At 41.3% G+C, this 15213-nt stretch overlaps 1 protein-coding gene across 21 annotated transcripts in view; it reads right to left on the bottom strand.

Annotated features, from left to right (window-relative positions):
* Nucleotides 1-15213, bottom strand: part of LOC107377232 (unc-80 homolog, NALCN channel complex subunit) — an 84795-nt gene that overhangs the window by 9855 nt on the left and 59727 nt on the right. For 11 of the 21 annotated variants that reach the window (XM_070547139.1, XM_070547172.1, XM_015946726.3 and 8 more), the window contains 14 exons: nt 12923-13153; nt 9895-10018; nt 9702-9827; nt 9494-9617; nt 7714-7920; nt 7460-7644; nt 7221-7386; nt 6960-7139; nt 6732-6879; nt 5044-5100; nt 4122-4203; nt 3337-3442; nt 3012-3032; nt 2611-2789 (listed from right to left, as the gene is read on the bottom strand). In XM_070547139.1, the coding sequence (XP_070403240.1) occupies nt 2611-2789; nt 3012-3032; nt 3337-3442; nt 4122-4203; nt 5044-5100; nt 6732-6879; nt 6960-7139; nt 7221-7386; nt 7460-7644; nt 7714-7920; nt 9494-9617; nt 9702-9827; nt 9895-10018; nt 12923-13153 (1936 nt within the window). Of the gene's footprint in view, nt 1-2610; nt 2790-3011; nt 3033-3336; nt 3443-4121; nt 4204-5043; nt 5101-6731; nt 6880-6959; nt 7140-7220; nt 7387-7459; nt 7645-7713; nt 7921-9493; nt 9618-9701; nt 9828-9894; nt 10019-12922; nt 13154-15213 lie in introns of those variants that run through there. The other 10 variants (XM_015946728.3, XM_070547135.1, XM_070547159.1 and 7 more) reach the window with 6 other exon arrangements.

The following is a 15213-nucleotide window of genomic DNA, read 5'->3' on the forward strand; positions in this document are numbered from 1 at the left end:
CTGCAGGGGACAGCATGTGAGTTGAACTAATCCAACTCAAGCTCTGTGTTAAAACTCGGACAGGTGTTGAGCACCTGTGCGCTGCCGGGCGGGGAAGCTGTTAAGTAAAATTGATATTATAGCTTAATTTCTTGACTGCTAAAACTTCTGGTGCTCATTAAGAATGAATAAACGCAGGGTTCATCCTGTTTAGTCTCCACAGGGAGGACGTGAGCTTGCGTTTCTGGTCAGACCAAGCGGGTCTGTTTTATCAGTCAAACTCCCATGAGAAATGTCTAGAAACTGCTTTGTTAATTCAGTGTGCACCTGGAGCTGAGACGTCCCTTTGCTAGCAGCTTCCCGCCTGATGGTCTACGTAATAGTCTCAGGAATGTGATGTGTGTGTGTGTTTCTTCAATAAATGCTGTCGGAGGACGTTTGTCTGACGAGAGTTATCTGAGATTCGTGCTTGGTGTGTATTTATTTTACACTCCACTTTGCAAAGTCTATATTGGTTGTTTATCATTCATATTGGTGTTGATTGGTTATTGCTATAACCCCCTGTGCATTAAACTTTCCCTAAGGTAACCCTGGATTGATAAAAATTACCTAACAGAAGCTTGCTTGTGGCCTAGATTATACTAGCGGGCAGACAGGTAGGTATGGTCACCTTTTCCAGACTTGGTCAAAAATATAAGTTGTTGACCTGTACCTTTTCCCTGCTTTCTCTTAGATTGTGCTCTGTGGTCTGGTGGGTGGCACCACTGTTTCGCTTTAGTTATTTTATTCCTTCAGTCCCCCCCCCCCCCCCCCCCCCCCCCCAGTGCCAACCACTGTTTATGTGTATACTAAAGATTGTAAAATTTCAAGCTAATAGAAATGTTTATAATAGACGTGGTGAGAAATATTGAAAAAGGACAAGTTTGAGGACGCGATAGACAGAATTTGATGGTAAACAAGTATAAATATCACAATCCAAAAGGACTACCAATGGTTTAAATGCTTGGTTCATTTTTTCAGCTGAATTGACAAACATTCTTCAGATGAAACACAAAATTTCTTCAAAAATGGAGAAAAGGCCAAGCTGATGTTTTTTTCAACCATTCTGGATGAGTGAGGACCTTCAACAACTGGAATTAATAGAATTTTTATATTTTAAAGGTGTGGTACACTGAAAACCCATTTTTTATGATTATTCATGATTGCAATCCCTCTGCCATCCTGCCTGGCTCGTAATCAACGAGGGACGGCTTTTACATTTGATGGCAAGCATTCCCTGTTTTTTGTCATATCTATTCTAAAATAGCACGTGGAAAATAAACGTCTGATTTTTGCACAAATCTTTCGGCAAACATGCTCAGCTTGCGGCATGGATCCCCATTTCTGACCTCAGCGGCTGCAGCTGCAGGTGGATGAATATGCCCTTCGAAAGAAGACAGGGTGACGTCTTTTATACAAACCTGGTTTCAGAAAAACACCCTCAGTAAAAATTTTGGGCAACGGGAAATTATTCCTCAACAGTTTCAGCTGATTGTATCATTCAGGAATAAAACACGTTTTTAAATATCTCTCTCTTCAGCCACATGCTATTTTAAACTGAACACCACTCGGCATTGTCCCATAGCCTGAGTCATCTGCTTGTGGACAGATGCCAATCATACATCTGCCCATAAGCAGAAACAAATGCACACGCGTTCATTGAAGTACCTTGACTGATAGAGTTGGCAATAGTTTTATGAAAACATATGGCTTTAAAATATTTATATGAAAAAAATAACACTGGGTGAGATAAATAATTGCACACCAGGTGTTACAGATGCGCACTCATGAACAAAAGGCATTGCTTGGCTAGGCAGCAGGGAGCAGAGCTTAAGATGAAATACATTTTTTCTGCCTCTAGACGGTGTCTACTGACTCTGGGTTTTTGCTTTAAAGAGACAACGTGTAGTGTTTTCCATTAATCTCTGGCAGGTGACTCTAATCACTATCAATGTGCTGTAAAGCACATTAAGATGCCTTTGTGTGGGAAATATGCCATATAAATAAAGCTGTCTTATCTGGAAATATTCCAGTTGTTGAAAAATATTGGTGGCTTCATAACACATAACCATAAAAATTGGGTCTAAAATACATGGGAGCAGGTCTAAGTCTCTGGATGATGCCATATTAGACGCCGTGTTTCCTTCCACGGGAGCCCGTGAGGAAAAAACACATCTACTGTTTTGGTACAAACAGTTACAAATCTTTCACCATTCATAAACGTTGTTGTTTTACACATTTACCTCTTCACTCATTGCCAGTGATGAAAAGGAGTCTGATGTTCTTGTCATCTAATGTTCTTTCGCTGGAGGTTGCGCTCCCTGGGACTTTTGACCCTAATGGCCATCCGTTGGTAAGGTCTTACTCAAACACAAAAGTACTGCTTGCTTGCAATGATTTAGGTATCTACTGCCCCCTATCGCCACATCGCCACTTTAAGCAAAAGTATCATCTAAAAATTTTATTGCTACTTTATTTTTATTTTTATTTTTTAGAAATTTTAATAATTTGGATAAAATGACTTCTGTGTTGTGCATGTTTTTAAATACCATCTGCATATCAAGCTTCTTTAAGCTCCACCTCCTTTTATACCTGTGTGCGGACGTCAGGATTGACCGTTGCTGTGACAACAGGAGGAACCTCCAGTGTTGGAGACTTTGAAGGAGCAGGACTGGCCCTCGCGTCTTCGGCTGGTGTCTCTGCAGCGCCCTGACACGGCTGCTGGTTCTGAGTCTCTGTAAAAGTCACCGACCTCTTCTGGTCACCGTGTGCTGTGGACACAAACACACGAGTTCAAAATGGAGACAACAGAAACCAGCTAGAGATTCGCTAACACATCGGCACCACCAGCAAGAGTGGAGGCTCGGGGCGAGAGGGGGGGACTGGGGGTGGGGGAGCAAGACAGGCATGCAGAGCGCCCTATCAGGTTGCAGACAAAAAAGGGGGGGGGGGCATTGCAGGATGGAGAGAAGGGGTTAACGGCTGTGTCTCACCTTCACAGTCCAATAAAGTTTCTTTATTTTGAAACATAAGGACAGAACAGAGTGACAAGGGTCAGTCTGGTGAAAAGTGGAAGAACAAACATCAGAGGTTTTAATCTGGGAAGACGGGTTGGCTCAATCCAGCACACAAACACTGAATAATGGCTTCCAGCTGGTTCCTTTTGGGTTGGGCTGAGTCTGAAGCTCAGGGAAAGCTTTAGTTCTCTGTGAATCACCCAGGCAAATCTGGCATGTCTTCATCATGAATGTAAAACCAGACACCCGCAACCCCCCAACACTCACACACAACTCCACACGAGGGCCAGTGTATGATTACCCAGTGGTTTGTTCTTGGGCTGGATGCTCCTGCGCGTCGTGGAGAGTCTGGCTCCAGAACGACCTCGAGGTTCAGTCTTTGGAATGGACAACAGGGGGCGCCGCAGCTGCAGAACAGTAACAATAAAGTCAGTCTTTTGGGAATTAGAGTCACCTGCCAATATATTTGGTGAAAAGGTAGTAAAATAATAAAAACAAATCACTGGATCTCGATATTTACTTTTGGAACAGGATTCAAGATGGCCGTCACAGCTGCATGACATTACTAGGAATAAAAAGGGCTAAACCAGCGTTTCGAATAACGGGGGAAGCTAGGCTCCCCCAAAAGGGCGAGGAGCTGCCCGGGAAGCCCTTGACTGACACACCCAGGTTGAGCGTGAAGGTAATCAGACGGAATTCCATAATTAGGAATTTGTACCTCATAAGTACGACTTTGAATGCCATAATTATGATTTTAATTGTGAATATTATGACTTTAATTCTTATAACAATGACTGGAAAACTCAGTGAATGTATTCCGTATTTATGGTAACTTTGTAGCTGAACATTTTTGACTTCGTGTCTTTTAATTAGAGCTGCATCTTATAACTATAAATCTAATAATTATAACTCTATCTTAAGTTTGTGTCTTCGTATCATATGATTGTGATTTTGAAACAACAGTCATAATTCTAACTGTTCCTTGCTTTGTACAAATGGACTTTTATACCTACTAAACTATCATAATTCCATGGAATAACACTATTTTAAATGGTTGAGAAATCTCAAAGCATGTATCGTTCACACCTGTCTGAGTCCTCGTTTCCTTCCCAACGGGGGCTGGATGAGGAGGTTCTGCTGGCCTGGTTCACTCTGCACACTGGCAACCCTGGTTTACACACACATACACACACGCACGCACGCACGCACGCGCCCACACACACACACACACACACACACACACACACACACACACACACACACAACATCAACTGAAAGGGAGGACACCAAATCCCCTCTGCAGCCACCGAACCCAACATGTTGCTGCTAATCTACTCAATCACACACTACTACAACAACACACACGGTGTGCTACAATACGGCAAGTCACAGTGCATGAAATTAACAGTGCTGCTATGATTTAAACACCCAAAGAAACACACCAGGGGATATTAGGGGCCGGAGCAGCAACACTCAGAATGCTTTTTAAAAAATCATCTAGCCAAGAAAGCAAATTTGACTGTATATACACAAAATTAGACTGTATTTGTGTTGGTGTTGCCACCCCAGGTCCCCTTTTGTCCCGACAGATTGGTATCCACAATAGGACGCCCAATTTGATCAGCAAGAAGCCTGAGAGACACATAAACAGTATGAGACACCGATGGAAGGAAGGCTGACTTTAGGTGATGGCACATCAATTGGAAAGACCCAACGGGAGGACCAGAGACCCCAGTGGGAGAAGAAGCGGGGCCTCTTTCGCTTCTTTATAAGGAGGAGGGGCCTGGTTAGGATAGTACAGCAGATGAGCTGAGAGGATGAGGGCCAGTGTGGACCTCGATAAAGTGGGAAGTTGAGGGGAGAAACGGTTGGATTTACACAGAAAGAGGTGAGAGACAGGAAAGAGATGTGCAATTTGGATGTGGATGAGTGATCAGGAAGAGGAGGCCGTCCCGAGGCGATGCCCCTCCCACAGAATGGGATACACACACAAAGAGGGCCACTGTACCTAGAGAGGCTACCCTCCTGCAGAAGACCCTGGAACTCATCTAGCACATTGGGTTCACTGTAAAGAGGGGGGCGGAGGGGAGGGGGAGAATGGGAGTGTAGTTGAGATCCATCACCACTCTGAGAGCCCGGTCAGGATTGTGGTGGAAAACCAGGGTGTTCCTATCAAGCTAACCAAACTAGAGCATTTTCTTAGCTTTAGTTTAGCTTCACAAATCTGCCCGGAGACAGCGGATTCAATTAAAAAATAATTATACTCAACAGAGATATACACAGAAAAACATGACCGTGGCTGTGGGTTATGATCAATAGAATATTTTTAAAAGGTTCATTCTGCATGCTACATAAAAAAACAACCTGAATTGTACAGAAAGGATTCCTATAACATCTGTTTGTTACCATGGTTGATTGAGGCAAGTAGGGTGAATGATTTTAGTGCCATTTTATTTTATTTCTATTTCTACTTTTTAAGTAGAAATGAATTGATCATTTCAACTTGTCCATCCACATTTCAACTGAATGAAAGTAATAATAGGTAATGACATCTTATCTTCAGCCATAGACATTATGGAAAGCCATTTCTGACGATAAAGTGAAAAAGGGTCAAATTAAAACTGTGTCCTGTAATGTTAGCTTTTGATGTCCCAATTTTGACTAAAAGTTTAGGACTTAAATTATGACTCAGTCGCATAATTATGTGTAAAGCAGTTTTGGTTTTAATTGCATTATTATTATTATTATTATATGATATATTTTACAATTTAATATTTTTGATTTTGTCCTCATAAGTTGAATCGCAACCTATAAATCAAATAAATACAACATTATATCTCATAATCCTGATTCTCAATTAACATTGAAACTCAATTATGAGACAACATCTTCTAATCATGACTTTGTGTCTCATACCTATGACTAAATCTGATAATGAGTCTAATTGTATTCTTGGTATCTCTTATAATTATAACTTTACATCTTGTAATTATTGAATTGACTTTGACTAAATTTAACATATCACAATTATGACATAGATTCAATTTCTATCCCATAATGACTTAAAATATCATTTCATACACACTCAACATAAGCAATTTATCATAAGCAAAACAGAAATATCAATCATTGAAATTTTAGACACATCCACTTGTGTTAATTATGTTATTTTTAACCTGATTGCAAACAAGGAAACGACAGCGGCCGATAAATCCGCCAGACAAAAGTGTGTGTTTAATAATAATTTACAGTCTACATTAGATCAAGTCATTCATGATAGGCTATATTTGCTTTAATCTAAAATACGACCCAAACTGTCACAGGAACTATGGCCCAGGTTCCTTGAAACAGGTAAGAGACAAGCAAATTACAGGTCAGCTGAATCTGAGAGCCTGCAGAGTTGGATAAGTTTAAGTAATTGGAACGATGCATTTGATAAAAAATATACTTTCAAATGTCAATGAAAGGTACAAGAAAGAGCTTATTTAGGAACTAACCCAAAGACATGACGAGTAGAATCAGCTTTAAATGTGAAAAACCAAACAATTTAATTCTTAGAACATTGTTTTAAACTCCAGGCATGGAGGTGGTAGCACTATGATATGGGCCTTTTTGCAACCCAAATTGTTAAATGGGTTTTAGCAGTGAGGTAGTCTACAGCTGGTTTTGAGTTGAATGTGTGTGTTGGAATGCTACCTTTGGCTAGGCAGCATAGTGGTACGGGTTGCCTCGGGCTGCAAGGATGCCGATCCGGTGACGTGGCTGGAGAAACGACGCTGTGACATCACTCTGGGCAGGAAAGCCTCATGCTCACTCACCACGCTGGGAATACTCATGGAGTCATCTAAGGAGAATGGTGGTCAATGAGTTAATGCAAACATACTCAGTATGAAACAAATGATAAAAAAGGAAAACGTTTCTGACTCTCTTCATCATCCTCGTCAGTGCGGCTGAGTGTGTCCTGTGAGGGCTGACGTGAAGGCTGGCTGTCCTGCTCCCAAACGGTCCCAGTGCCCGTGTTGGACCGGGACATTGTAGCCAAACTGAGGCGATAGGCTGATGTGGATGTTCCAACGGTGCTGATTGACGTCTTTCCCTGGTATGCTGTTGAAATGGAACAAAAAGGACAACGTTATTATGTATTTGGAACAGTGGCATTAGATTTGTGAGGCAAAACATTCCTACCTGAGCCACTGTGTACAGCCTCTTTCAGGATCTTGAGTTCATTGTTGAATTCTGCAAACAGTGAGCTCTTGCAAAGAGGTCTAGGTATGAAGCGTCGCTCTAACTGATCCGCTATGTGGTGGCGTGCTGTTATTTCCTCCTGGGAGTCTGCTGGCTGGGTAAGTAACTACGGTAAATAATAAAATGTTATACAAGGAGTTTTTAGAGAAAAATTGACAATACAGTCATGGCTAATTTACCTTGCATTGTATGAAGGGTCTTAGAAGGACGAAAATGGGAATACGGGTTCTCACAATGAAGTCAATAAAGTCCCAGAAAGCCAAACCCCCCACCTTCCTCAGAGCCATCTCTTTCACCTGTAGGCTTAGGCGGTACCATTGGTTCCCCAATGAGCGTTCAAAGCAAACCAACACCACCTTCAGCGCTGTGAGAGAGGGGAGGGTGAGTAACCAAGAGAAATAGGATGAGTCGTAAAAAGGTGTGTAATTTGTACCAAGATAAGCAGCTTGGCTGGTGGACTCTGCCAATCCTTCTCTACGGAGGTCCTTCCCAGTGTCGCCAGGTGTGGAGCAGTGAGCCGGCGAAGCATCCAGCATGAAGTTCTTGGTGCGGGACGTAGAGATGATCCGAGGAGGCAGCAGGATGTTAATGACAGTCTGAAGGAGGAGGAAGACCTCTGGCTGTTCTAGGTGGGGGCTATCTGCCAAAAAAGAGACAGTGTTTCTCAATGCCAAGGAACCTTGCCTTGATGTCTTGGCCCCACCCTGGTTGCCTAGGAGATACGTCATCGGGAACTGCCAAGACGTGTTCCAATGTTTCTGTTCTACTGAGGCTTGTGTTCTCCGTTTGTTAGACGTTTAGCTAGCTAAGCAAGGATACACGGGAGGTGTCTTGTAGCCTGGCCTTGGTCAAAAATTACCCAGAATACACCGCAGCATTTTCAAAAGGACGGTGGATTAGAAGCCAGCAGCAACTTGGTGCAAATTTCAAGTTTAAATCTACGTCAACTTAGTTAAAACTTTTTTTTAGATTCAAAGAATTTATCTATAATTGGTTAGTTGCTGAGTAGCTTTGGTGGCTAGCGGGTAGAAACTTGCCTATATATTTAATTTAACAAAGATATACACAATTTTAAAAGTTAAAGGCTCGTTATGTATTGAAACGTATATACAAAATATAATGTTATCTCCCGTGTCACGTGACATTACATGACCGCCATGGAAGCCACGGTCACGTGATGCAAGTCTGTTTCATTAAACCGTTTTCTTTGGCCAAGGAAGGACAATTGTCCTCGTAGGCAAGGTGCCTGAACTCGCAAGACATTGCCTCGAAAGGCCAGGCGCCTTGACATTGAGAAACGGCCTTTGTTTCATCAGCGGTCAACAAAATTCAAGATGGCTGCATCAGTCGATTAACTTTAATGTCATTGGATTGGCACTTTCACAAATCCTGAGCTAAAGTTGAAAGCAAGATAGGAAACTGCTGTTTTCTTCAGCTGTTTCTCAAAAAAGCAACAACTTTGCATTAACCACATAGCAAATTTTATTAGAAGTCTTAAAGCGAGCATACACTAGTATGAATAATGCCTGGTGAGCTCTAATGCTCCTGTCTAAGTTTGAGTAATCAGTCTTACTCTTTAATATTTCAAAAATATTCGGATATGCGAACATCTTATCTTTTATTAGCTAACAGCAACAAAACTCTTCCACAGCCTTTGTTCGCTCTTCTTCCTTGTATAAAAAATACAATGTGGATTTTTTATCTCCACAAATAACAAGCCTGATCTATTCTACCACGTTGTGGAGTTGCTAATGCTAACGGTTAGTTTCTACTACAGATACAAGCTCTGCTCTCTCCGCCACAGACCTTTGCAGTCCCAAGCCAAGGTGGGCAAGTCCATGAATGCAAATGATTCCCTGTGACATAGCTCTGACTGTTTTTTTTGTGACTCAAGCGTTTCCCCGTCTATTTTCTATTGGCAGCTAATGCACGAAATAGGGGTAGAATACTATGTTCACATTTGCATTCATGTGAAACTCTGCATGACCAATCATGTTTCAAAAGAACAAGTATTGTACGTTTCTCAGTGAGTCTCCACTTTAAACTAACCAATGGTTGGTTAAGCATAGGACTGTTTCCTACATTTTCGTTGTTGCCAAAACAGCATTTTCTCATGCCTGGAGACAAATAGTTGTGATAAAACCAGATATTTAAGTTCCTTCAAGGAATTTTAGGCCTTTGGTCATATCAAAGAAAGAAAATTGAGTTTTTACCTTTGCTTCCAGAGCCCACTGTCAGAACAAAAGGGATGAGCAGGTTAAGCAGCATCCCCTCTCGCCTCTCTTGATTGGTGAAAGGTGAGATCACATGACTGAGAGGAAAGTCATCCTTCAGGGCCTGAAATAAAAGACAAATTTCTGATCCAAAAGGGCAGTTTATTTATTATTCTGTTTGTTAACGTCTAATTATGGCATGCCGTACCTGGATCTGCAGTGCAACCAGCCGAACCACGGCTGTACTGAAAGGGAGTGGAGGAGAGAGGTAGGGGCTGAGATGGAGGAGAGGCAGCCCATCAGCCACGCTGGATGGACCGACCACACCCATGACCTGGCAACAAATAGAAACGTGTTTAAGAAAATCTTCCATGGCTTACTCTATTAATGTGTGTCCATACCAGGTTGACGCAGACGTTAATCAGTGAGCGGAGGTGAGGGAGGAAGGAGATAATTGGCTGGCGCTGTAGGGTCAGACAGATTCCCTCGATCAGGTTGCTGGCTGCCTCCCACTCTACCTGTCTCCTGAAGATACATGCAACAAGCCCCGTGATAAAAGAAAAGCCCAGGTATTAAAAACTAAAATCTAGTAAGAGACAGGTCGCTTCTCCATCTCCTAAAATAGAAAAAAAGTTGCATCTGTTTCATAATCTATAGCACAAAAACCACATGATCACTTACCAATTTTCTACTTGTCATCTTCTTCATCAATTTGAATAAAATATAGAAAACCAAATACACGTACAATTGTAGCTAAGCTCAAAACAGCTGAACAACAACAGCTCCTGGTGGAAACAAACACCTGAGAACAGTGCTCCCTCTAAGCTGGATTTCAGTTGTACAATTGTTTCCCTTTCATTTGCTTTGGAATTTAATTCAAGGGTGCCATTGCAACTAAATTCTAACATCAACATTTTTCAGCAGAGCCCCCCAAAATGTGGGACTTACTTTTGTTATATCCTAAACTCAGAAAAAATGTCTAATTTTTCATTTATAATTGTCTTAGAAGGGAAAATGGCTCCAGCAATGTTAAAACTGCTATCAGTGACTCATTAATGTCACCATGGTCCTTCTAAATGACTTGCTAAGGTCACCATATCTAGTTGCTAGAGTCACCGTGGCAACAGAACACCTGTGAGAAATGTGCACACATATGCTCTTGTAGGGACAAATGCTTTTAGTCCACAGAAATGGCAATCTAACAAATGGTTGGTAAAAAAACCAACTTCCTGTTTAAGAGCGCTGTTGCAATGATAATCAGATCTTGAGGTGAGCATGCTGTACTCAGAGAATTTGAGAGAAAACCATCAGTCCCACAGACATCAGACATACAGGTCCTTCTAAAAAAATTTGCATATTATGATAAATTCATTATTTTCTGTAGACTTTAATATATTAGATTCATTACACACAACTGAAGTAGTTCAAGCCTTTTATTGTTTCTAATATTGATGATTTTGACATACAGCTCATGAAAACTCAAAATTCCTATCTCAAAAAATTAGCATTTCTTGAAAAGGTTCTCTAAACGAGCTATTAACCTAATCATCTTCATCAACTAATTCACTCTAAACACCTGCAAAAGATTCCTGAGGCTTTTAAAAACTCCCAGCCTGGTTCATTACTCAAAACCGTAATCATGGGTAAGACTGCCAACCTGACTGCTGTCCAGAAGGCCATCACTGACACCCTCAAGCAAGAGGGTAAGACACAGAAAGACATTTCTGAAGGAATAGGCTGTTCCCAGAGTGCTGCATCAAAACACCTCAGTGGGAAATCTGAGGGAAGGAAAAAGTGTGGCAGAAAACGCTGCACAACGAGAAGATGTGACCGGACCCTGAGGAAGATTGTGCCTTGGGGGACCTGCGGAAGCAGTGGACTGAGCCTGGAGTGGAAACATCCAGAGACACCGTGTACAGGCGTGTGCAGGAAATGGGCTACAGGTGCCGCATTCCCCTGGTCAAGCCACTTTTGAACCAGAAACAGCGGCAGAAGCGCCTGACCTGGGCCACAGAGAAGCAGCACTGGACTGTTGCTCAGTGGTCCAAAGTACTTTTTTTGGATGAAAGCAAATTTTGCATGTCATTCGGAAATTAAGGTGCCAGAGTCTGGAGGAAGACTGGGCAGAGGGAAATGCCAAAATGCCTGAAGTCCAGTGTCAAGTACCCACAGTCAGTGGTAGTCTGGGGTGCCATGTCAGCTGCTGGTGTTGGTCCACTGTGTTTTATCAAGGGCAGGGTCAATGCAGCTAGCTATCAGGAGACTTTGGAGCACTTCATGCTTCCATCTGCTGAAAAGCTTTATGGAGATGAAGATTTCATTTTTCAGCACGACCTGGCACCTGCTCACAGTGCCAAAACCACTGGTAAATGGTTTACTGACCATGGTATTACTGTGCTCAGTTGGCCTGCCAACTCTCCTGACCTGAACCCCGTAGAGAATCTGTGGGATATTGTGAAGAGAAAGTTGAGAGACGCAAGACCCAACACTCTGGATGAGCTTAAGGCCGCTATCAAAGCATCCTGGGCCTCCATAACACCTCAGCAGTGCCACAGGCTGATTGCCTCCATGCCACGCCGCACTGAAGCAGTCATTTCTGCAAAAGGATTCCCGACCAAGTATTGAGTGCATAACTGAACATAATTATTTGAAAGTTGACTTTTTTGTATTAAAAACACTTTTCTTTTATTGGTCAATGAAATATGCTATTTTTTTGAGATGGGAGTTTTGGGTTTTCATGAGCTGTATGCCAAAATCATCAATATTAGAAACAATAAAAGGCTTGAACTACTTCAGTTGTGTGTAATGAATCTAATTTATATTAAAGTCTAATGTTTATCAGTACATTACAGACAATAATGAACTTCATCACAATATGCTAGTTTTTTGAGAAGGACCTGTAATGTAGGTTAAAGGAGATAAAATATTTACATTTTGATGCATACTGTAATTAAAGCTGACAAACCTGTAAAACATGAAGGATAGGGGCTCTGGAGCACCACAGCTGGACACCATTTTATTAGACTATGCCAGCTCTTACATATTATGTACATACATTTTACACTTTTGTAAATTATATAAATTTTGGAAAGGTACATGTTCAAATTGAGATAAAAAATAGGCTCAGCATAGATAAGATGTTCTGAGTTTAGTAAAACCTATTAATGACATCTAGAATGTACGAGTACAAGACTGGACATACTCCACTAAGAGGGAACACTGTCAGCGATAATACACACTCACTGTTTTAACAGTGAAAGACACACACCAAGATGAGCCCAAAACACACCAAAGCAGCACTTACGGTACAAAGGCAGCGCCACAGATTACTGCCTCGAGAAGCGGTCTATCTACTGTACACACCACGGCAGAGCCACAGCATGATACACTCACAGGGACACAGAGAAAGAAGAGTTGTATTCAACAGACCTGGTGCACAGTGCCTGAGGGCGAGCGCACCTGAGCGTGGGCATCTTGTGAATCTTGTTGAACATGCGGTCCAGCCTTTTGAGGATGAGGATAAGGGCCGGACGGACAGCCTCAGATGACCAGTCGGTGATAGGAAGCATTTCCATGATGTAGCGCCGTAGACCTCGGCTCTCCATGGTCAAGGTGTCGTAGGGAGCCAGCTTGAGAAGAGCATGGGCAATTTCTGCCAATCTGGATGGGCAGACAAAAATTTCAGTTCAAAATACCATACCATACCATACAAAACCATTTCATATCATATCATATCATATCATATCATATATCATATGTAACGTCACGAAATGGACTGATTTTAAAGATCCCACAGGTTATATGCAGCCAGAGCAAATAACCCTGGCTACTACATGTCCTGCTGTATCTTCCCTTATCAGGAGTCTGTGAGTCTGCACAACTCAGCATTTTAATCAGATGACTTCATCAGCTGAGCGCAGCTTCATCAGATAATAAAGATGAACAGTAGCATTCCTTTCCCCAAGGCTCCTCACAAGAGAACTCTTTAGATAAACTTTTTATTCTCCAAAAGAAAAGAAGATTTCATAATTAAAGTAATAATTTTATAATCCAAAATAATCATTGAAGAAAGAAGATTTTATGATTAAAAATCATTACATATTGCCATGTATAATTAAGCAATGAAATGCTCATGAATCTGTACTCAAGGATTGTTTAAGTATGTTTATTGGATTAGGTCATCACCATCTTCTCACACCAGACAGAGAGTAAGGTTAAGATAAGAATGCATGACACATAACTAACCTTGTCCCTAGACTCAGAGACTCTGTGTCTCAGAGAGTGTGTTTCTGAGATTCTTGGTAAGTTTGGTCATAGATAACATTGGCTATATAAACCAGCTGCTCTGCTTTCTCGGCAGTTGAGAGAGAAAGCCAGAGACTGGCCATCTCTTAGCAGATCTCTAGCTCAGAAAGATTTTGACACGCTGTCAAACCTTAAAGCTTTTTGCACCTGCGTTGCTGAACAACAAGATAGTTTTCCTGCAGAACAAAGCTGACTCAAACTCCTTCAGAGTTAATTTTAAGACCCTTGGTTCCATTCATCTATCATTGTGACCCGGAGGTATCTGAGGACTGATTTGGTCACTTTGAGATTTCTCTACGAACCAGGTACAGTGGGGTCGTCGGCTCCTGGACATCTCGGATTCAATCGGGGTCTCCAAATGGCTAAGGTGGACACAACGAGATAGGGTCTGCATGTGGTTCTGATAATAGCAACTTAATAGTTTAGATGCAAACCAAATTCTTTTATATCCAGAACACACGTCTGTGAAGATGCGGAGATTCTGATTCATCATCTCATATTCACACATAGTTTTCAGACACCCATCTTTTAGTTCCATCCACTCACAGGATAATAGTTTAAACCATTGGTCAAGTCTTAATTGTTTGTAAAATAAATTCTTATTTGTTTGCAAACACTGACTGGTTCCTGAATCAAATACGAAGTGTGAACGATCCCTTAATAATTAAAAGAATTCGAGAACCTTCTAATTAATCACCCTAAGACCAAGCAAGGTAATATTCTATAATTAATAGAGTATTACAGCTATTGGTCAGAAGTAATGAGAATAGAAATAAATAGCTTTGAAAGTAATTTATTTAGCCAACATTACTATTTTCCATTACACATATCATATCATCTTGAGGTTCATTTCTTCAATTCATTTATTTAGAAATTGTCTTTACAAGTATTTATTGCCCATCTGTGATTGTTTTGCTGTCACCGCCTAATTTGCACACATCTGCATGTGTATATGTGTCTGCTTATATTATTATGCGTTTTAAAGATGACCTTAACTATTAGTCTTGGTGAGCCATAGGTTAGCAGGATTTCTTTCTTTTGTGTGTGTGTGTGTGTGTGTGTGTGTGTGTGTGTGTGTGTGTGTGTGTGTGTGTGTGTGTGTGTGTGTGTATGTATGTATGTTTTGTTTGGTTCAGTGATTGTGTTATGATTTTGTAAATGACTCTGCTGTCTTATCTGCTATTTTGTTGTATAATCTGAGGACCCGCTCGAAAATGAGATGACACATCTCAAGTGGTTTATAAATATAAAAATATAAGTTAATAAATGAAAAAATGAACAAATAAATATCATATCATGCAATACAATAACCCACCACAGAACACCATACCAAGCCATACCATACCATACAAACCCATACAGTACTATACAAAACCATACCAAACCATATCATACCATACAAAAACATACCACAC

Source organism: Nothobranchius furzeri, chromosome 2 (assembly GCF_043380555.1).
Source record: "Nothobranchius furzeri strain GRZ-AD chromosome 2, NfurGRZ-RIMD1, whole genome shotgun sequence".
Classification (NCBI taxonomy): domain Eukaryota; kingdom Metazoa; phylum Chordata; class Actinopteri; order Cyprinodontiformes; family Nothobranchiidae; genus Nothobranchius; species Nothobranchius furzeri.